Here is a 22,824-nt window from a genome sequence, read left to right as displayed (position 1 = left end):
TGTTTGGTTAACATATTTTAGTGTTTTTTCACAGATTATTATTATTATTATTATTAATTTAACTACAGTCAAATCGAATATGTCATACTCAAAAAATAAGAAAAAGGTCGATATAATATTATAATGGAAGCGACATGGGCGGAAATGTCAAGCTGTTAGAACTTTACAAAGGAACTAGGAAGCGACATTCACTCGCATCTCTCCACATACTCTTGTTGCCATGGTATAAACAGTACTACCTAGGTATTAAAATTGAACCGCAAAAACGTCTTATATTTTGATACAGACAAGTAATTATCATCATCGATAAAGATCACACTTGATCTTATTTGTCATTTCTCTCTAATATTAATCACAACACACATAAATCTAAAGGCTTTAAAATCAGGTAATCATCCCTTAGGTTTTGAGCACTGCATAAACTGGCCTCTAGATGTAGTGTACACTCTGCAGTGCACCATCCACTAAGTAGGTTAAATCTAATTTGTGGTCAACAAGGGGATGTAGCTCAGATGGTAGAGCGCTCGCTTAGCATGCGAGAGGTATGGGGATCGATACCCCACTTCTCCATTCTGCTTTTTTTTTTTATTAATTTTATGGATATATCTGAATACTGTAAAAAATCCAAGATTACAGCATCTATCAACAAATTCAGTTCCTGAAGTATTGACTTGACTGACATTCCCGAACAAATGATCAGTGTTGAACAATATCAATCAAGGAGGCAGTACTTCTGCCTGAGTTCCTGTGCTCCTGCTGGTTGTTCACCATGGGTTCCTTAGCACTTTCACTTTATATCTTTTACCATCTTGAAATCATGTAAATGTAGATTGTTTTCATCGATTCCTGAAGGTGGATACACCACTTTCAGCTCTCAGCAGGTCAAACCATAACAAGCTAACAGTAGCGCCGGGCGCCGGCAGCAAACTGGTTATACAAACAAAAACGCAAGAGAAATGCAAGAGGCTGAAACTGGTTACACAAACAAAAACGCAAGAGAAATGCAAGAGCAGCCTCGCAGAAAAATAACACGCCAGGCCCCCAGCAGACCGTAACATGCTGATCAACATAGCACCACAAAAGCAGCAAGCAGGACAGAAAGTACCAATCTATTTTCTCCGACCGTTTCGTAACTTGTTACTACCAAAAAAAAATTTGGATACAATAACCAACAGTCAAGCTCTTTTCTGTCAAATGGTGAAAGTCAATGAAACAAGCACTTGCCAATATTTTAACAACAGTTAAGCAACAATCAGACACACAACCAGCTTCCTAAATATGCCAGAGAACATGAGAGGTCGAAATATTAAGCTACAGAAGGGGGCATCTGAACTAACCATTTCAACAACTAAAATATCATAACTTCCCATGAAGGAATTAGCAATCATGCCTTTCGTGATAGTTAACAGTGCAAACTTAAAGTAAACAGGGGGGAACAGCAGAACACTTCCATAGCATAGATACTCAATTGTTTAGAAGTTAGAACATCAACATGGTGCTCAGGACAGCATAACAATCACGAATTGATGATAGTAGAAGTGCTACTTCAGACGTACAAAGTGTTCAGTTCTATTAGTAGTACTAAAAGGTAAGAAAAAAAACACATGGCTCGTAAGGGATAGATACCCCAAGGGCACAGCAGACAACAAGTCCAAAGCATTGAGATGGAGCAAGGTATCTTTATAGCACTATGACGAATGGAGCCTCCTTGTTCACAGCATCTTCTTCCTGCGCCTCAAACAATGGAAGTGAAATCATGCTCTCTTGGAGGCGATGGGTAGTAAGTGGCAGCAGGTGGTATTCATGCTCTCCGCTTTCCACATCTCTTAAAGACACACCGTCAATTTCACAATGCAACAAACGGCTAGGACACTGCTGGATCAACAGCTCATGCTCATTGATCAGGGTGGTCATAGGGATGAGCATGATGCCCAAATCAATCGGTGGCGATACCTCCATTGCTAACAAGTTAATCTGATATTGAAAGCCCCAGGTCTCGGCATCATAGTCCTGCAACACCCAAATATCAAAAGTGAGGCAGTCAGGGGCGGAGCGGCACAAAGCAAGGGCCCCGCCCATATCCGACAATGAGTCAGGCGACCACATATGGGTGTTCTCCAACCGTGCCGGGCAGCTCATCCGTCGAAACGTCTCAGCTATGGTGTCAAATACAGTTATATTGATACCCATTTCCCAGTGCAGGCTACCACGATGGTGGACTGGTGGATTTCTGGAGGACCGGATATCAGGAAACTCTTGTTTTGAAATAGTCGGCCACTGGATGCATCTTGGCTGGTCCGATCCCACGGTGAGGACGAAGTAATCAGGCAACTCAATTGCCATGTCTGCCCCCTGAGGACCAGTCGCTCTAATTGCTCTAATGACGGGTATTGGGACTGACACCCAGAGCACCCGGTGTTCTCCAGATGTGGTGTGCTGGTAGAAGCCGACTACGTCGACAAACCTGGAGCCTGGTCGTGACGGAGGATGTGGCAGGGAAGCACACTTGCGGGTGGCCGGGTTGCAGATGCGGAAATCGGATCGCTGCTGCGACATGATGAGGAAGCCATCACAGGCGGCGTGGAGTGTAACGTTGTTGCTTGAAAAATGGCGTGCATACTGGAGGACGGGCCGTATCTTTCGTTCATTGGAGGCTCCGGTGAGGCGGCAGATGCCCTTATGGTGTTTGATGATGGGGAGCGAGGGCTGACGGCGGTGATGGTCAAGGATGAATGTGTTGGTGGAAGTACCGCTGAGCCACGACTTGCGGACGGCGCGGCAGCGGAGTATGTCTTTGGGCGGCAACCGGACAAGGATCTCATCGACGACGAGCCACTCCGGCAGGTTGTCAAAGACGGTTGTGCCGCTGCTGTCTGCCATGCTGATTGCTCCCTGATAAGAAGAAAAAGAACAAGAAGGAAACATTACGATGCCGCGTGAAATAGAAGAAAAGGGATTTGCTAATAAAAACACTCGGTGTGAGATTCTGTGAACAAATTACCTGTTATTTCTGAGGAAACAAAATTTTCAATTTCTTTCGAAAGTATTAGAAGTATAATTCATTTGCATTTGCTGCCATGGAGCTATTAATCTGTAGGCATGGTCATAATCGGGATATGATATGCGAGCAATGGGGCACCCTTTTTTACATTTGTTTATTGCAGCATGGTTACACAATCAAATGTAAATTCAACTATCTACAATTTTTACTGTGACATCTACAGATATATCTAAATATATTTCTAAAATGCACAATTTACTATCAATAATTTTTGTTGCAAAATTTACATAATTTTAATATCACTTAATAGTCTAGAAAGGAACATTATGATATAATGAGCTCAAAGCCCAGCAGTAGGACCGAGCGCCAAATCCGTTCTCGTCCGTGCTCGGCGACCAGAAGAAGGAGAAAATGTAGATCTCGGCCTAGAGCTAAAGCGGAAGGAAACAAGAAATCACTCGACGCATGGAAAAGGGAAGGAGAAAGGCAGATCGGACGGCGGATTTGGGGCAAGAAACAGTAACCGCTTCGGCGAGCCGAGGGGATCTTACTCTGGTGGCGGATTTCCGGCGGCGGCGTCTCTGGACTGGACGATCTGAGGGCAGAGCAAAGGGTGGACTGAGGAAAATAAGGAATTAGAACTCACCCAACAACCCAACCAGGCACCGGAGAACGGAGAGGCTCACCACGCCACGGCTGAAATCTTGGTTGAAAGAAAGCTTCCCGGGGAAGAAGGCAAATGAGCGGAAACGAGGGGGAGGGTGGAGTCTTCTCGGCGGCGGCGGAGGAGGATGGGCGGTGCGATACAGCCTTGCCCATGATGTCTGCTGGCGATGTAGGTACCACGATGTTAATTAGGCTTGTTAATTAACATCTTTCAACAAGGGGAAGTAGCTCAGATGGAGCGCTTAGCATGCGAGAGGTATGGGGATCGATACCCCACTTCTCCATTTTTTCCTCTTTATTTTTCACAATGAATACAGTAAAAATCCAAAGTAATTCAGTTCTTTTTTTAGGTTCAAACTAATTCAGTTCTGAGCGTGAAGAGATACTATCTTGATTTTACTTTTGCAAACTCCAAATCTTACAAGCACGGGCGTAATCCTTTTTACTCCCTCCGTTTCGGACGGAGGGACTATATATATTAGACATAAAGGGGAAAACAAAAACATGACCACAAACTAAACCAAAGCATTGCAATAATAATAGAATTGGTTCTATTTGGACAATTGGGTATTTCATCCATAACCTCAATATGGGAACCTGCGCCAATCAACACGAAGTGCATGCCGTGGCTGCTGAGGCGGAGCACATCCATGTCGAGCCCAGGTTGGCGGGGGACGACCATGATCAGGATGCCATACACGGACATGGAGGAAGTAGTCGGCTAACGTTGTTCCTGACATGGTGTCGTTGGCAATGGTGGTCCCTGGCCGCCGGAATGCATGACATGGTGTTGGGGGCTAGGGGCGGACTGGTGTTGCTATGCATGTCCGTGGAGGATAAGGCAGGCTCAGATGAGATGGCGGCTACCTCGATTTTCTCACCATCAACGACATATTATTTCTCATGGATTTCTACCACACGTTTGTCACTAGCCGTGATAAGCATGATGTGTTGTAGGTGGCTAGGGTGGACACGATGCCACTGGTCACGGAGGCAACGCAACAAGGTTGGAAGATGGTTACCTTGATTTATTTTGCCATCGACGACATAGTCTTCCACCTGGCTTTCTTCCCACATCCACGTTTGACACAACATGAAAAAAGTGGAGCAGAGATTGGTGAATGGGGTGTAGGAGTTGTAGAAGAAAAATACTAGAAGATGTGTGTGGACGAAGCCAAAGTGCAGATAAATGCATGTAGGTAGAGGTGGGCTTTGAGGAGGATGCAGAGTTTCTCAGCCCAAACTCAAATGAACTCGGGTGAACAGTAAAATAAGATAAAAATTTCACATGCTTGCAAACATTTCGTCATGGAATCACATTTCTAAAAGGCGTGACAAAAAAAAACGATACTCTGAAAATGCTACTTTCAAAAGCATTTTGGAGCACTGATTTGTTTTCTTTCCACGCCTTAGAGCGATGTGATTACATGATGAATTTTTGCAGGCATTTGAAAGTTTTGTCAATGCTTGACACCAAAAAAACCTAGAATTTTTAGAATTTTGTTTGATTTTACTATTCACCCGAGCTCATTTGAGCTTGGGAGCAGAAGGACACTTTCTTTTTGAAGACAGACATTGAACGTGTAGAACATTGATGGATATATCCTAGTTTACTCCATTAATATTCATAATTTGGTTGCCAATGTGTAGCATACATGGAACTTGGTAATGACATAGCTAAAATAAGAAGAAAATAAAAACATGAGTAATGGTCAGTAAGCTGAGTAAACAGCACAAGCATCAGCTAACTTACAGTGCATACCTAGACAACCAAACTAAGCGAACATCTTCAGCTACGCTTCAACTGACTCATATAATCAGTAGTGAAATCTAAATTTCTTAAAAGAGACATAATTTTGCAGCAGAGGGGATCATGAAAATTCCTTGAATTAGCATAACTAGTCGCCAACCCGTTCATTCGCACGGCTTAGCTTGCAATACAACTTTTATATGGTATGAAAATCTAAAATAGTTTTTTTGTGATATGGCTTGCCTCCTATAAAATAGAAGAACTAAAAACACATGAAAGCACTAAAAGTACAACTATGCACATATTTATTATTTACAAACATTAACGATATGAAAAAGTCACATGCATATGCAATATAAACATTACATAAATTTTCAAATAATTATCAATAATACAATATTGGTTCTGTACAAATATTTATTTCTCTTAATCTATGGAATTGTGATCATACTATTAATGGTTAATTTCCAAATGTAAATTCCAATTACATTGAAATTTAATATAGAAGTATTTGATGTTGATTATTTTGCTCAAAATTCTAATGTAAACGTCCAGAACAAATTTCTATTCTCATGGGAGAATTATCTTGTTTCATATTTATTTTTTGAAAGGTATCGATCAGTATTTTAGTTATTTTTTGAAGTAATAGAACTAATTAAGTTCACATTTGTTCTTTTTAGAGTATTAGAATTGTGAAAGCTAAAATGTTGTAGCTTGAAGTCATGTGTCGTTACACATTAACTTGTGTCTTGTCCCAACTAAAAGAAACTTGTGGCTTGCCTGTTGCAATAAATTCATAGGTCCAAGTATGCATTTATGACCAGAGAGATCAAAACTAGTACGAGGGAACACGATTCTTGTATTACTCATATTCGTCGGAGCTGTAATAATGCCGGTCATTTCATGGCTAACTTTGATAGGTTGAATGACCGTCTGCGATCTGGTTAGGCTCTGGCCTAGAAGAAGTCCTGAACATTGTTAGATGAGATTGTATTCCTTAATCGTTGAGTAATACAAGAACTATTTTCGCAAAAAAAAATTGTTGCTATAAATTCACATAGGTTTTTTTCTTAGAAATTTATATTTTGAGTTATCTTTAATAATTAGTTTGAAACTGTTATGTCTGACGGTATGAGATGGTTCAAAACCAAGCAAACATTTAATGAAAAGAATTCAAGTATAGTAGTACACAGTATATGTTCGATATAATCTTTTTTAGAAGACGATATAATTTCATGAGACTGCACAATATTCTGCTGGAAAAAAGACTCCACAATGTTTGTTTCTAATCATGTTTTTTAGGTTTTTTTTAATAATGTAGTATAAAAATGGTTCGTCCACCAGGCTTGCTTTCTTCGACGATTCGGCCCGGCCCGGCCCGGTTTAGTCCGCACCACCACCACTGCAACTCCCAAGGTCCAAGCCCTTGCCCTATCTCCCCTGCCTCCGGTCCGCTCGCCGCCCGATCCCGCCGGCCGCCGCTCACCGGCGGCAACCACCTACCCACCCGCCGCTCTTTGCCCCCGCGCCCGCCTCGCGTCGCCAGCATCCAGGCCAATCGATCTCGCCCCTCGCCCCTTCCCCATCAATCAAGGAGCAGGGGCAGCAGATGGCGGCCATGGGCGACGACCTCCGGCTGGACCTGGACAAGCTCCCCATCAAGCGCCTCGAGGCCATCGACGAGGCCGGCAACGAGCACTACCCGCCGTAAGCCGGCAGCTTTTCCCCCCTCCCCTTCCCCCCTTCCCTTGGCCTCGCTCCTGATCCAGACCCGCCCGGCGCAACAGGGACACCAGCAGCGAGGAGCAGCGGCTGGCGGCCATCCGCCGGGTCGACTTCTCCTGGGTCGTCGAGCGGGACGCCAAGAAGGCCAAGAAGGCGGCGGCCGAGGACGCCGCCCAGAAGGCCTGGCCCTGGCAGGGCCTCCACGAGAGCCTGCAGCTCGCGCAGCAGGAGCTCACCGTCGTCCTCGACCTCATCTCCACGGTCCGTCCCTCCCTCCACATCTCGAGCCCGACGCCCTCGTGTGTGTGATGATTTCCTGGTTATGATGGGTGGATAACAATTAACAAACAATGCAGGTCGAGGCGAATGACACCGTGGCCGTCGCCACCATTTCCAAGCCCAGGCCGCTGCCGGACGAAGTCCTCGTCGACATGGCCGTCTCCGCCGCCACCAAGCTCCAGCGGCTTCGGGTATGCCCCTGTCCCCTGTATAGTAGAAACTAGTAAGAGCATCTGCAGCCAATTAGTTGAAGAGGCATGGAATGAGACCCATGGGATTTGTGTAACTTACCAGTAAGAGGAGGGGAGTGAAATAAACTGCAGAACAAAATGTTGTGAGTAGTTCATGCTTGAACCTACACCACAGGCCCTAATTATTATGCTCCATTCCGCAATCTCAGCATCTGGGACGGTACTTCAAACAATCGGCAAAGACGATGCAGCAGCAGTTCCAGAAGGAGGCTAGGTTCTACGGCTCGTTGATCAGGTTCGTCTTGTCGCAGGGGTTGCGGATTCCAGGTATCATCTAAGTAGTGATGCTTGTGCCATGACCAGTGTTGTTGGATCTGGCAGGTTGCAGCAGAACTGGAAAGTCAAGAGGCAGCGTGGGAATGCTCCAGGAATCAACAGCTTCATGTTTGATGTGGTTGACACTTCTCAGTTGGACACGGCAGCGATGCCACGGATGTCGTCGTTGTCACTGGTTCAGATTGACCAGGACTCGTCGGGCACTTTGTCTGTGCAAGTCCCCCAAAAGGCGTGCCGTTTCTTGAGCCTTCAGTTCCGCCGGGACAGTGCCAACGGCCCGGAAAGCTATGCTTGCAGAACAAAAGGTGTCTCAAGCACCACTTCTTCTGCAGCGGAAGATGATGCGTTGGAGGAGGATGATGTCAATAAGTCTGTCAAACAGGCACATTCCATTCTTCGCAATATCCACAAGTCAATATTTGAGGAGCAGGTAGGTTGTCTAAATGCTTATGAATTATTGCAAACCTGTCCTTTTGACCAGCTAGAGATCCATGAAAAATTATTCATGTGACAAAATATGCTGTCTCCTTTTGTCATTTTTTGTCTATCATACCACCTCATGCTTAGCTTAGTGTATGCCTTTGTAGGTATTGGATATGGTGATCCGTGAGACGTTTGTCCAAACTCAAGGTGTCAACGTAACTGGAATGCGTGAGGATTTTCTCCAACTAGCAATTGGCGAGGAGAGTTTGTTGTGCCTTTCGCTTGTGGATTCTGGACAGGATAGTGACTCAGAAATGGCAGGCCATGAGCATAATAATTCAGAGGCGAATCTTGTGCTAGCCACCACCAATGGGAAGCAGGAGCCTTTAAAAAGGGATACCTCAGGGTTTCTTAACCCGAAAAGTCTGGAGATTTACTTGCTACACCTGTTCCACGAGAACATTCTCAGAAAAGTCAGGGAGAAATATCGTAATATTGTTCGCTACCAGAGTCCTGCTCAGACCGCAGAGTCTGCAGGTGAAGATTCTGGCTTGCTAAGTCATTTCTGCATGACAGTGGCCCATAAAACATATTCAAAAAAAGTGCAGCTGGAGCTAGAGAGTGTGGTATAACTACTATTATTTCCCCATTCATTAATGCAGTATACATACCATGGGTGTAGTAGATTGGTGTTGTAACTTCCTTTTCACTAATGCATGCAGGTTAGCAGGGTTCCGTATCTCCAGCTGCGGTCCCTTCCTACGTGGCACTCTCGAACTTCTTCCTGGTCTCTCTGCTTAAGAGTCCCGCAACCCATTTTGGCTGCTGATCGGCCCACGAAGCCTTCAGACAATGGCGAGCCCAAGTACAAATCTTCCAGGACACGGTTCAACACGAAGATTGTCTTGAAGGACGGCCAGATAAGTTTATTGGGTGAGGGTTCCCCGAGCATCGCTGGGTCGTTGACTAGGAAGCCCTCTGACGGTTATCTAATAAACAGTTACAATTGTGACTTGGAGGACCTCCCAACGATGGTTCTGCAGCAGGTAAACTTGTGATAAATAAAATCTTTTAAGTCATTATCCTTTATCGCTGATATGCACTGGGTTCATTTATTAACTTTACTACTGTCTGTCGGGAGTATTTATGATTCAGAAGGTTGAAGCATCAATTGTGCTAGGATACCGCATGAACCACTTGACCATATTTTATAATCAAGACTTACTAAATCCATTGTTGTCCTATGATTGACTGCAACGGTCGTTGTTCAGTCCTTTCATCCTTTGCACTTCTTTCCTGTATGTACCTTGGGAAAGCCTTGCACTGAATGTATGTGTCCATCGACGTACGCGAATAGTTTGTTTGGCTAGTCGGAATGTTGAGTTCAGCCTGACTTCAGTTCAGAGAATAGGTACAATGATACGTCTTAGGATCATTGCCAGGGCTCCATATTTCAAAAGTTAATACCATCCCCACTATATATGTACACATGCATATAAGAAAAGTCCAGAGGCTGAGATTTACTCAACTGACTGGTGTCTTTACGCGCATCTCTTCGCGGCCTACTTTACTGTAAGGTGCTGAGCACATTGTCTGCACATATATCTGCAGGTTGCGAGCCAGATAATAAACTGGCTCCACGAGGAGGCTTTGGTCCTGGGGATGAGCGTGACTCGGGATTTCCTGTGCCTCTACTTCGACCTGGAGCACGGTGATACGCTGGGCCTGGTGGCGCACGTGGACCCGGACGATGAATACGGGTGCATCTCATGGTACCTGACTGTCGACCACCCGGCGGAGGATGACGGGAAGGCACCAGCGGCGGACGACCCCTGGGCTGAGAAGCGCAGGTTCCTGGGGTACCTGTCCCTGGAGGTGCTCTACTCCACCCTCCTGGACCTCATCAACCTCTGCGGCACCGGCGCCCGCCCGCTGAGATGATGATAGAAGTGTGCTGCAGTGCTGGATTGTGTGTCGTGCGATGGGTAAGCGCTGGCTGCCTTTGCTGCTGGTGGCAGTCTGTTGCTTGTGCTGCCCTTCGGTGCCTTGCTTAGGTGCGCTGATGCTGGGCGTGTAGTTACAAGCATAAGCCATGTATTAATTCGGATCCTTGGTTTGGACCGAAACAGAATCCTTGGTTTTAATTCGGATAAGCCATGTATTACTATTACGGAAGACGACGTGATTTCTGGTATCTGACATGTTTTTATTGGCTTTAATTCGGATCCTTGGTTTGGACCGAAACAGAATCATGGAGTGGTGATGCCACCAGTTGCCGGACCACCTCGGCGGCCAGCTGGGCTTGATCCATGGCATTTTCTCCTGGCTCCGTTCTCTAGAAGCACCACTGCACCGGGACGAAAGCTGCTATTGTTTTTATTTTGGCTGTGGCGTTCTGACCAATCTGGTAGACGAAAACAGTTCTGTTTTGTGACACCCGATACTTATGCCATGTTATTGTTGCAATGAATATTTTTTATTGTCCCTAGATGCCTCAGTTTCATATCATGCTTACTCTACTGTCAATGGCTACTAACTTATATCCGTGTTTATGAGAGGTGAAGTGAAATATACTATTGCTGGTCCTACTATAGGCAAGACTTCTTATCTTGAAATTAGCATTTGAAATTATACTATTGATGTATATTGATACAAGTAGTGATATTTAACTGAGGTGCTTAATGCTTCATTATCGTCCTGCTACCTGTCTGTACACATGCCCTCTAATCAAGTGTGTCATTTTGCGAACCAGCTGTATGAAATCATGTATCACAAATGATAATAGTTTCCCAAGTTAAATGGAATTTACAATTTTATCATCCTCTACTGTTAATTGCTTATGGGTATATAGGGTCTTTGTAGTGAAATCAATCTATTTATTGGAGACCGCTGGTCCTGTACATAAGGCTTCTTACCTTCGAATTAGCATTTGAAATTGTACCGTTGCTGTATATTGATACAAGTGGTGATGCAAAGAAATAGTTATATGAAAGAATACATGTGACTCAAGTTCCTAATGCAGCACTGCTGTCATTCTGCAAACCAGTTGTGTGAAAAATAGTGCATCACAAATGCTAATGGCTTCAGTAAGTTGCCGTTTAAATCATGAGCCAGCTCTGAGCTGGAAAAAGAAAAAGAGTCTTGCAGCCGTTCATTTTTTTTTCTTTTGATAGTTTTCTGTGTGTGGATTCTGATTCTTTTTCTGTCTGATGACCAGGGAGATTTATTTGACCACAGGAGCCTCGTGAATGCCATCAAGGGTGCGGATGTCGTGATCTCGGCTGTGGGGCCCGTCAGCTCGCCGAGCAGACGAGAATTGTCATGGGAATGAAGTAGGCCGGCAATGTCATCAAGGTCAGATTATATCAACCTGTCTTCTTTGTTGATGGAACGATGGCTGCGGATCGATCACTCGATAGTTGATGCACAGAGGCTCCTGCCATCCGAGTTTGGCTCTAACATAGAGCGGGTTCACACCGTGGATCCAGCGGCCACATTGTATGCTGGTAAAGTCGGCCTTCGCCGTCTGATCGAGGCGGAGGGTATACATCATACATATGTCTGCTGCAACGGGTTCGCCGAAACCTGCCTTCCGAGCATCGGCGATGTTACAGCCGTTGGCGCCAGTCCTCCGTCCGACAAGATCACTGTCCTAGTCGATGGAGATGCAAAGGGTAAAGCACACATCGTGTTGCTGCCACTGTGAGTAAGTTCGCAAAGCGTTACATCCTGCGCTGATCTGTAATCTGTATTGATGCACGCAGCGGTGTTTGTGGTGGAAGAAGACATAGCCGCCTACACGGTGAGGGCGGTCGACGACCCGAGAACCCTGGACAAGATCCTCTACATGAGGCTGCTGGCGAACATGGTGTCCCACAACGAGCTCATCGCCATGTGGGAGAGGAAGACGGGCAGGACTTTCCAGATCGAGCGTGTCCCGGAGGCGGATCTCCTCAAGTTGATCAATGGTAGGAGGGTACATGCATCATCGTGCACCTCCCGGGCACACATATGGTGGTCTTGTGTACATGGAGCCACAGCTGCACCTCTGACCTCTCTTGACATGTACTCATGCATGCAGAAGCGGCGTTCCCTCTGAACATACTGCTGTCCCTCTCGCTCTCCGTCTTGGTGAGGGGCGACGTACCAAGCCAACCTCGACATTGAGCCGTCCTTTGGCGTCGAGGCCACCGAGCTGTACCTCGGCCGCCGTCGACAAGTACACCACCGTCGACAAGTACCTCGGCCGCCTCCTCTGACAGTTCTTTGGCCGGCTGGAATGCCTGGCAGCCCCTAACGCAGTTGCACACCAGAAAGAAGAAGTCTCTGGCCTTGCTAAAAAGCAAATCCAGCAGTTATACCTGATTGCTTACTTTTCAGGAGAGACTGATCTTGGCTTGAATAAGCGGTGGGGCATTTCGTTTGGTTGATTTTCTTTTATCTTCCAAGTACACCAGACTTGATCATTTTGCTTGCTTCTGATGCACCAAGAAACAATGGCTGGTGGTGTGTTGCTATCTTTGTGGCACCCAACTAACTAATTGTGAAAAGCAATTTGGAGACTGATTAAAAAGCATTCTGTGTCGGTTTTAGCCTGTTTTTCTGCAAATTTACCAGGCAACTCTCACTCTCTTCTTAATCAATAAGAATTCTGTGGCAGACCGAATGAAACAGCAAAAAATTTAATAAAAACTGGGATTGTGATTGAACTGGCTCGCCCCACCAAAGGTATCAGGACGCTGTTGCAACATTGCTTGGCCCAAAATCGAATCTTGGCACGTTGAGAAGGTGTTTAAAGATAATAAATATCCTAATTATAATTATCCAACAAGGGGATGTAGCTCAGATGGTAGAGCGCTCGCTTAGCATGCGAGAGGTATGGGGATCGATACCCCACTTCTCCATTTCACTTTTGCAAACTCCAAATCTCCCAAACATGCACACAATCCCTCTAGACACAAAAGGAAAAATAAGAAACATGCATACATTCTGTGCTGCAAATCGTAACGGTGCAATCTACTACTAGTTCATAGTGGAATCTCTAAGGACTTATATTTAGGAACGGAGGGAGTATATCACTAAGCTCTCTAGGGGTAAAAGGCCCCTCAATATATTGAGGTGTCCAACTGAAATTGGGTCACCCGATTTTGACCAAGTCAACAATTTCTCAAAGCTCTCATTCAATTCTTTTATATACTATAACTATGCTTCCTAATTTTTAAGTTCTCATAATTAATTGAGGTCTTCAGTTTAGAACTTGGTCACCCGATTTTGACCAAGTCAACAATTTCTCAAAGCTCTCATTCAATTCTTTTATATACTATAACTATGCTTCCTAATTTTTAAGTTCTCATAATTAATTGAGGTCTTCAGTTTAGAACTTGGTCACCTGATTTTGACTGGGTCAATAATTTCTCAAGGAGATCTATCATTTAATTATTTTAATTCACCATATTCCCTAATTTTGAAGCTCTTTTATTTGATTGAGATATTTGATTTTGAATTTGGTTTACGATTTTGATCGGGCCAACAATTTTTCAAATCAATCAACACCAACCGGCTAGAAAAACATGTCAACCCCGTGCACCCTCTTACCACCTAGAAAAAAGAAGCGCCACCATGTGATGATACTATAGCACCAATATAGTACATGTAGCCACCGACGCAGAAATTTACCCACAAAAGTATGTGATTAGCGCATAAACCACAAATAACCGCATTATAAAACATAAAACACACACCATCGTTTCCCCCATCTGCCAAACTAAATATTCCATCAGGTCCAAAATACAAGGGGTACTAGTTCTTTGAAAAGTCAAATTTCTTTAACTTTGACAAAGTTTAGAGCCAAAAATATCGACATCCATAATATTAAGCCAGAAAATTATGGAAATTCATGATGAATCTAATAACACCAATTTGATATTACGAATTTTGATATATCTCTTCATAAATTTGATCAAACTTAAAGAGGTTGGACTTTTCAAAAAAAGCAATACACCTTATATTTTAAAACAAAATGAGTATTTTTTTTAAGAATCTCAACGACACCAATGGCGCAGCAAAGCGCGCCCAACCCTTCTAGTAATAATTACATGCCAAGAGCAAAATGTCACCATCATGATTTTGTTAACTATCCTTCTGTAGAAAAAAGAAAGAGCAAAATGATACCTGGAGACACAGTTTCAGCATTCCAGAAGAAGAAGAAAACTCGTCCATATGTTCTGCCCTGCAACTAACTAAATTTATTCTGTCAATCAATCTCGCCAATTCGACATCCACATCAAGAGACACCTACAACATTCCAGGAGAAAAAACATTCCAGGAGAAAAAACAGCTCTTATATATCCACACTGTAGGCCCCTGATTACGGTGCCCTATCAAAAAATTTAGTGCCTGAAATGTTGATCTGCAGCCACGGTATTTTTTTAGGCGGATAGCATGCCGCTCCATGATAGCAGGAGCCTATGAGGCCGCCCCCTCCCCCTCATGTCGCCTCCTCCCAGGCGGCGCCAGGGGCCCCGAAACCCTAGCGCCGCCAGCACCTTCTTGCCGCCCCTTCTTGCCGCCGCTGCCGCCGGCATGGGCCGCGGTGGCGGCGGGCCCGGTGCCGAAGGTTTCTGGGCGGGTGGATGCGGCGGATCCCATCTGAGGCGGTGGGGGCGGCTCCTCTCGTGCGATCCAACGGCAGCAGCTAGGACGGCGAATCCGGGCTGTGCGGCGGGGGCCGGAGCACCATCGCCAGCGGAGCGGTGGCCCTGCATGGACGGCGGCGGTGGCAGCGCCCCATCCGGCGGGGTGGGCTGTCCTGGTCGTGATGGTGATGGCGGTCACTGCGGATCCAACGCCCCGTTTGGATCCGTCGCGGGGAGGCCTTCCGCCGACCGGCGGCGCGTGGAGGGACCGGTGAGGAGATGCCAGATCTCCGCCGGAGTACCGACGGCGACATACGCCTTCGTGGCGAGGTTCCGCTCGGTTCCAGCCAGCCACGAGGTCGGGAAGACGTGGCTTCCGGTGAAAATCGCGCCTGACTGCGGTCTTGGCGGACGATGGCGGCGTCTCAGACGTCGTTCCCTTTTGGAGGCATCGTCGTTGCAGTTCACATCAACCCGATCGGGAAGTTCCGGGGGGAACCCTAGATCTGGGTATACCGGATCGGACGATGACGGTGCCTTCGGTATCGTTCTCCCTCATGGGGCATCGTTTTGGAGCAAGTGCTGGTTGGAGGGGACAAGAGGAGGAGCGGTGTTTCCTCTGCTCCATTGATGACGGCGGATCTCGGCGGCGTGGCGCAGTGGAGACTCGGCGCCTGATGAGCGGAGAAGGACTCGCGCAGGAGGGTGACGCTGCCTGGCGTCGTGGTGGCGTCGGCGTCAGTTAGACCGGGCAAGGTTGATGCAGCAGTACAGCTCTGAAGATGGATTGGTGGCAGGTGGCTGCGGCGGCCTCATACCCGGCAGGCGTCCTGGTTGAGAAGCACGTCAGACTGATAGGTGCCCATACCCGGCAGGCGTCCTGGTTGGGACTTCAAGTCTTAGATGTTAGGTTTGGCTGCGAGGTCTGTTTGGTATTAGGCCAAGACTTTCAGCGCCCCTACATCAACTGGATAGGGATAGCGACAGGTGTTGCTTAGTTTGGTGGCTTTAGGCTTATTGTTGTATGACTCTGTAAGATCTTGTGTCAATAGTTAATAAAATGGCCGTATGCATCGTCCAGATGCAGAGGCCGAGGGTCGTCCTCCTTTTCTAAAAAAAAGGGTATTTTTTTAGATCATCTTATGCTTCACCCGAGCATCCTAACAACAGTTTCAGCTCTGATCAGGTCAGACCATAGCATCCTAACAGCAGCGTCGAGTGCCCGAAGAAAATCGGTTGATAGAGGGAACAACAGACTTACACAAAAATAACACTGGCCAACACTAACCTTTCAGCAGACCATAACATGCTGATCAAGATGGCACCACAAATCCTGGTCACAAAATTAGGACGAAAGAAAGACCAAATTACTTGCCACCAGTAACAATCAGATTCCCAGATATATGCTTGATGAAAAGCATCTCCATACAAAGAGCGGGAGCGACGAGGTGAAAAAAGCAATTGGACCAAAGTGTGCACTGAGTATAAAAGATTAAAATATTAAGCTACAGAGGGGGAGCATGTAACTAACCATTTCAACAACAGAACTTTGAATAACTTCTCGCCAAGGAATTAGCATTTCAAACCGCAACCACCATGCCTTTGAACAGGTGGTCGCGTGTAGCAATTGCGCCAACAAGACACGTGCCTTACTAATGGATACAGCTTTTAATCACCATAACCAACAACGTAATGGGGATGTAGCTCAGATGGTAGAGCGCTCGCTTAGCATGCGAGAGGTATGGGGATCGATACCCCACTTCTCCATTCTTTTTGGTTTTTTTATTTCTTTGCAGATCTGAGTGCTCTAGAATCCAAATTAACCTACCAAAGGAAAACACCACCAAAGCGCATCTGGTGTAGTGGTATCATAGTACCCTCGCATTTTCTGAACTTTTAATTTTTTGTAAGTTTAAGTTCGTACAAAGTTGGGTCATCTATTTTGAAACGGAGGGAGTACTAGATTAGAGGTGTTGCTCTGGGACCTGCCGCCATTTGAATCGGCCAAATTATCACCAAATTTTAGATAAAGATGTACTGGGAATTAGCACATTTTTCTGGTCCTTTTTGGGGGGTAAAAGGAACAAACCAGGTTCCACTATGATGAACAAAAACACAAAGACATGAAAAATAACGCCGGCCAACACAAATCCTGGTCATAGAAGCAGCAGTAAAGAAAGACCCCAGCTAGCAACACTTACAAGATTATAACTAGTGAAAGTCAATCAAGATAGCATAATAAGCAGCAAATGATAGTAGCAGGAAGCTGCCAAGTGTTCAGTTCTACCAGTACTAAAAGTAAGAACATAGAACAGAAGGCGAGGTTCATACAGGATAGTTGCTCCATGGGTGCAGCAAACAACTACTCCAAATCATTAAGATGGAGCATGGCATCTTATTTATTCTATTTTATTTTTTGAAACTGAGGCAAAAGATCTGCCTCATATATTAATTAAGGAGTGAAGAGAGTTTTACAGTTATCCCGAATACACGACATGACAATTACTCGCGTACAACAATGTTTCCTGGTTTCTTTTGCTCCTGTAGTGACCCAAAGCTTACCCTCCTCTAAAATGGTGCGGGGCAAGATTGGCGGAGGGACACTCTTGTAACGGAAACGCGCGAGTTCCTCATTCCAGACAGCCCAAGAGACTAGCATGGTCAGGGAGGCCAATGTTTTCCTGTCCGGGTTGCTTGCGTCGGTTCGCAATCCCACCATGCAGTGATGGAGTCCTGAAGATGCCATGTGTAAGGGTCCAAGTGCACAAGGCCAAGCTTGTCATTGATTAGTTTCCAGAGCCTAATGGTGTAGCGACACCTGAAGAAGAGCTGTGCCCCGGTTTCCTGCTCCCTCTTGCAGAGAGGGCAAAGCCCGCAGTTCGCCCAACCTCGCTTGGCCAGTCTATTGGAGGTCCAAATCCTGTCCTGTAAGGCCAACCAAGCAAAGAACTTGACCTTTGGCGGCGCCCAAGCCTTCCAAACCATGTGATCCAAAGGTGAAAGAACCATGCCCAAGAATTGGGCCTTGAAAGTGCAACTATCCCTGGGTGGTTTTGGTAATTCCTAACAACATATAGCTCATTGAGCTAATACTATTTCAAGATAAATATTTCAGGAAAGCTCAATGGTTGGCATGGCATGGATGAGAAAAGTGGATCCCTCAAAATGCTAAGGACAAAAGAATTGGCTCAAGCTCAAAGCACAAGACTCTACATTTTCTATTTTAGTGATCCAAGATCACATTGAGTCTATAGGAAAAGCCAATACTATCAAGGAGGGATGAGGTGTTGCTTAATGAGTTTCTTGCTCAAAGTGCTTAGTGAAATGCTCCAAATCCCTCTACTACTTTCTCACATCCACATATGACCCAAACCAAAAGTCAAAGTCGGCCCCACCGAAACCATCTATCCAGCGCTACCGAGTTCAGATGTCATAGCCACAGCCACAAACCCTAGTCTTTTCGGTCTCACCAATAGGGATCTCGGTCTCACCGAGATGGGATTGCAATCTCTCTGTTTCCCTTCATAACGTTTCGGTCAAACCGAGATGAGCGATCGGTCCCACCGAGATTGCAATGCAAACTCACTGTTTTCCTTTCGTAACATTTCGGTCTAACCGAGATGAGCGAATGGGTCCCACCGAGTTTGCCTGACCAACCCTCTGTGTGTCTATTGCCAAAATCGGTCTCACCGAATTTGTGTAATCGGTCTCACCGAGATTACGTTATGCCCTAACCCTAACCATATCGGTCCCACCGAGTTGGCATGTCAGTCCCACCGAAAATCCTAACGGTCACATTGTTTACTAAATCGGTCCGACCGAGTTTTACTATTCGGTCCCACCGAGTTTGGTAAGTTGTGTGTAACGGTTAGATTTTGTGTGGAGGCTATATATACCCCTCCACCCACTCTTCATTCGTGGAGAAAGCCATCAGAACATGCCTACACTCCCAACATACATTTTCTGAGAGAGAACCACCTACACTTGTATTGAGGTCAAGATAATCCATTCCTACCACATAAATCTTGATCTCTAGCCTTCCTCAAGTTACTTTCCACTCAAATCTTCTTTCCACCAAATCCAAATCCTGTGAGTGAGAGTTGAGTGTTGGGGAGACTATCATTTGAAGCACAAGAGCAAGGAGTTCATCATCAACACACCATTTGTTACTTCTTGGAGAGTGGTGTCTCCTAGATTGGCTAGGTGTCACTTGGGAGCCTCCGTCAAGATTGTGGAGTTGAACCAAGGAGTTTGTAAGGGCAAGGAGATCGCCTACTTCGTGAAGATCTACCCTAGTGAGGTAAGTCCTTCGTGGGCGACAGCCATGGTGGGATAGACAAGGTTGCTTCTTCATGGACCCTTCGTGGGTGGAGCCCTCCGTGGACTCGCGCAACCGTTACCCTTCGTGGGTTGAAGTATCCATCAACGTGGATGTACGATAGCACCACCTATCGGAACCACGGCTAAAAAATCTCCGTGTCAACATTGCGTTTGCTCCCTCAAACTCCCCCCTGTTTACCTTCATATGCAATTGTTTTACATTCCGCTGCTATACTCTTAGAATTGCATGTGTAGGTTGATTGCTTGACTTGTGTTAAGTTGCTAAAATCTGCCAAGAACTAAAATTGGGAAAAGGCTAGATTTTTATTTGGTCAAGTAGTCTAATATATCACCCCCCTATAGACATACTTTCGATCCTACAAGTGGTATTAGAGCTTTGGTCTCCATTTGCTTTGATTTCCATAGCTTTTGGTAGTCATAGCCTTGGTTTCACAACCTAGGAGAGTATGGCTTCTAGCGAGGGAAATTACCACCGTAGAGGTCCTTACTTTGATGGTACTAATTTTGCTAGTTGGAAGCATAAGATGAAAATGCATATTCTTGGACATAACCCCGCCGTTTGGGCTATTGTGTGTATTGGCTTGCAAGGTGAATTCTTTGATGGGAGAGAACCGCCGTGAAGCTACCGCGGAAGAATTGAAGATGCTGCAATACAATGCTCAAGCTTGTGATATCCTCTTCAACGGATTGTGCCCCGAAGAATTCAACAAAATCAGCCATCTTGAGAATGCAAAGGAAATTTGGGATACTTTAATTGACATGCACGAAGGTACCGACTCTGTCAAGGAATCCAAATTGGATGTGCTTCAAAGTCAACTTGACAAGTTCAAAATGAAGGATGGTGAAGGTGTCGCTGAAATGTACTCTAGGCTTGCTCTCATCACAAATGAGATTGCCGGCTTAGGAAGTGAAGAGATGACCGGCAAATTCATCATCAAGAAGATCCCAAGAGCCTTGGATGGAAAATATGATACCGTGTGCACTTTGATCCAAATGATGCCCAATTACAAAGATCTCAAGCCAACGGAAGTCATTGGAAGAATTGTTGCTCATGAGATGTCACTCAAGGATAAGGAGGAGCTCCACAACAAGTCAAGTGGTGCTTACAAAGCCTCATGTGAAGCTCCCATATCATCAAGTGAGAAACAAACCTTCAATGAAGAATTGAGCCTAATGGTGAAGAACTTCAACAAGTTCTACAAGAATAGAAGCAAGGAAAGAAGTTTCAAGTCAAGGTCCTACAAGACAAAAGATCTTCTAGTCGTGAGCGTAATTGCTACAATTGTGGAAGACCCGGACACTATTCCAATGAGTGTACACTCCCTACAAAAGAACAAAAGATTCTCCAAAAAGAAGGAGTAGAAGAGAAGAATCACCATCAAGAGAAAGAAGGAGTAGAGATGATCGTTATGAACAAAGAACATCCCGGAGAAGCAAGGATTAAGAAAGGAAGGACAAGTCATCAAGGAGCTACACAAAACGAAGACATCAAGCTCATGTTGGTGAATGGGTATCCGGCTTCGACTCCGACAATCACTCCGAGAGAAGCTATCACTCCGACTCCGAATATACTCAAGACGAAGGTGTTGCCGGTCTAGCACTTGTGTCAACCAACTCCTACGACATATTTGACTCACCAAATGAAGGACTTGGAAGATGCTTCATGGCTAAAGGCCCAAATGTATCACATCCCGAGTATGTTGATTTCAATAGTGATGAAGATGACTTGCTAGGTGATGATGATTTACTTGTTGACAACTCTAGTGATGAATATGATGAAACGCCAAATAATCATGCTAATCAAGATAAAACGAATGACAATAATAAGGAGAAGATTGAGCGCCTAACTAAAGAACTAAACACTCTTAAGTTAGCTCATGAAACTATCTTGGAAGATCATCGAGAACTTCTAAAGACTCATGAGAAGTTACGCTTTGAAAAGCTCAACCTTGAGTAAGAGCATGAGTTTTAAAGGCAATCAATGATGATCTTCACAAGAAAAGTTCTTCTTACATTGCCAAGCGTTTACTGTTATCTACTTACATGCCACAAGTCAAGTCTAGTAACAAGAACAAGAAAGATTCCTCTTCTAGTAGTAACAATAATCATGCTAAATCCAAAATGTTGCTTCTAGTAGTTCTCTTGATTCCACTAATGATTCTCTTAGCCAAGTTACACTTGAGCAAGAAAATAGCTTATTGAAGCGAATTATAGAGAAAGGTGTTTACAAGAGTCTTGCCGGAAGTAAGCAATTTGAGGAAATTGTACGCAAGCAAGGAAGGCACCGGAAGAATCAAGGTGTTGGTTTTGAACGAAAGTTCAATGCCAATGGATTTGAGTGGGAAGAAGATCAATACCCCAAGACGAAGTTTGTTCCTCAACAAGAGAAGTATGATCCTACTTCTTTCAAAGGGACACAAGCTCAAGATGATCTTCCACCACAAGACCATAAGCAAAAAGGCAAGGACAAGCTTCAAGAGGAGATTGATGCATTTGAAGAAGCTCCTAAGGCCTTGGTCAAGTGGGTTCCCAAGACTACATCAAGTTCTACTTCATCGAGTACAACTACAACTACAAGGATTCCCATCAAGATGATGTGGATCCCAAAGAAGAAGAACTAGAGAGTTCTTGAGGGTGACTCCGCCAACATACTTCACTCATATCATTTTGGCAAGGACAAGTGCAATCAACTTCCACATCTTGCACTAGTTCAAGGAGTCACAAACCCTCTTGTTGGTAAGACAAGGGACAAGGTAACCTAATGCTTTCATGGACATCATCATGTGTATGCATCACTCTATGTCTATGGATATCCTTGTTTGTTCCTTGTGGGACTAACCCGTGTAGGTATTGAAAGTGCAACTCACTCCAATGGATTGCTCCAAATGATCTACATCAACATTGAGCATCCACATCTTCAACACCTACATGAAGTCATCATCGACAAAACCCAAGGTTAGTTCATCCCTCTTAGGGGGGATCTCACATCTAGGGGGAGATTTACTCTAAGTATTGAGCTAAAGCAACTCTAATGGTGTGAAAACAACAATACTTTATGTAAAAGTGGTAACCCCACTTGTGCTTAAACGATGAGTATGACCTATGATCAAATGTTCTCATTTGACTCCTAAGTCAATATACTCATATATAGATGACATAGTCATCGCCAATTGTTTGATAGATGTTAGAGTTGGTCGTGCATGCTTTGCCACATATTTCATTTGCCATTTTATTGTGTGAGCATGTTGGTTGCATATTTTACTCATTCAAGGACATCCACTTGTTGTTTTGATTGTTTGGTTTCTTTTCTTTTGCCAAGTGGATGGACAAGAATGCCTAAGAACCTTCTCTAGCTATCTATGCTTTTCTTGTCTCAAACTCTATTCATGCTACATCACAAAGTTTGATCAAGTCAGGTTCGAACCACTCTGTGTGAGGAGCACTCAGAGTCCCCGATTCGTCATAGAGTTAAACTTC

General features: G+C 45.0%; 2 protein-coding genes, 3 non-coding genes and 1 pseudogene across 6 annotated transcripts; 5 read left to right on the top strand and 1 right to left on the bottom strand.

Annotated features, from left to right (window-relative positions):
- Positions 1–497: 497 nt before the first annotated feature.
- On the top strand, positions 498–570 carry TRNAA-AGC (transfer RNA alanine (anticodon AGC)). The gene has a single exon. It is a non-coding gene; the product is annotated as a tRNA-Ala (tRNA).
- An 852-nt stretch (positions 571–1,422) lies between these two features.
- LOC109737280 (F-box protein At5g49610) lies at positions 1,423–3,892 on the bottom strand. 2 transcript variants are annotated; one of them, XM_020296452.4, is made up of 3 exons: positions 3,688–3,878; positions 3,553–3,596; positions 1,423–2,892 (listed from the first exon to the last, which is right to left on the bottom strand). In XM_020296452.4, the coding sequence occupies exons 1-3, from the start codon at positions 3,818–3,820 to the stop codon at positions 1,681–1,683; spliced, it is 1,389 nt and encodes a 462-aa protein (XP_020152041.1). In that variant the 5' UTR covers positions 3,821–3,878; the 3' UTR covers positions 1,423–1,680. The 2 variants fall into 2 exon arrangements, with proteins under 2 accessions (XP_020152041.1, XP_020152042.1); XM_020296453.3 differs by lacking the exon at positions 3,553–3,596 and having other exon boundaries at positions 3,648–3,892.
- A 2,875-nt stretch (positions 3,893–6,767) lies between these two features.
- Positions 6,768–10,565, top strand: LOC109737281 (mediator of RNA polymerase II transcription subunit 17). Its single transcript, XM_020296454.4, has 8 exons — positions 6,768–7,124; positions 7,205–7,403; positions 7,499–7,612; positions 7,822–7,907; positions 7,994–8,378; positions 8,536–8,997; positions 9,094–9,417; positions 9,983–10,565. The coding sequence occupies exons 1-8, from the start codon at positions 7,027–7,029 to the stop codon at positions 10,310–10,312; spliced, it is 1,998 nt and encodes a 665-aa protein (XP_020152043.1). The 5' UTR covers positions 6,768–7,026; the 3' UTR covers positions 10,313–10,565.
- Positions 10,353–12,944, top strand: LOC109737289 (phenylcoumaran benzylic ether reductase Pyrc5-like; annotated as a pseudogene).
- A 258-nt stretch (positions 12,945–13,202) lies between these two features.
- On the top strand, positions 13,203–13,275 carry TRNAA-AGC (transfer RNA alanine (anticodon AGC)). The gene has a single exon. It is a non-coding gene; the product is annotated as a tRNA-Ala (tRNA).
- Positions 13,276–16,700: 3,425 nt separating this feature from the next.
- Positions 16,701–16,773, top strand: TRNAA-AGC (transfer RNA alanine (anticodon AGC)). Its single transcript has one exon. It is a non-coding gene; the product is annotated as a tRNA-Ala (tRNA).
- The last annotated feature ends 6,051 nt before the right edge of the window (positions 16,774–22,824 follow it).

This window comes from Aegilops tauschii, chromosome 7 (assembly GCF_002575655.3).
Source record: "Aegilops tauschii subsp. strangulata cultivar AL8/78 chromosome 7, Aet v6.0, whole genome shotgun sequence".
NCBI classification, from domain to species: domain Eukaryota; kingdom Viridiplantae; phylum Streptophyta; class Magnoliopsida; order Poales; family Poaceae; genus Aegilops; species Aegilops tauschii.
The sequence above is the reverse complement of the archived record's forward strand: the minus strand, read 5'-3'. Positions and strand labels throughout refer to the sequence as shown.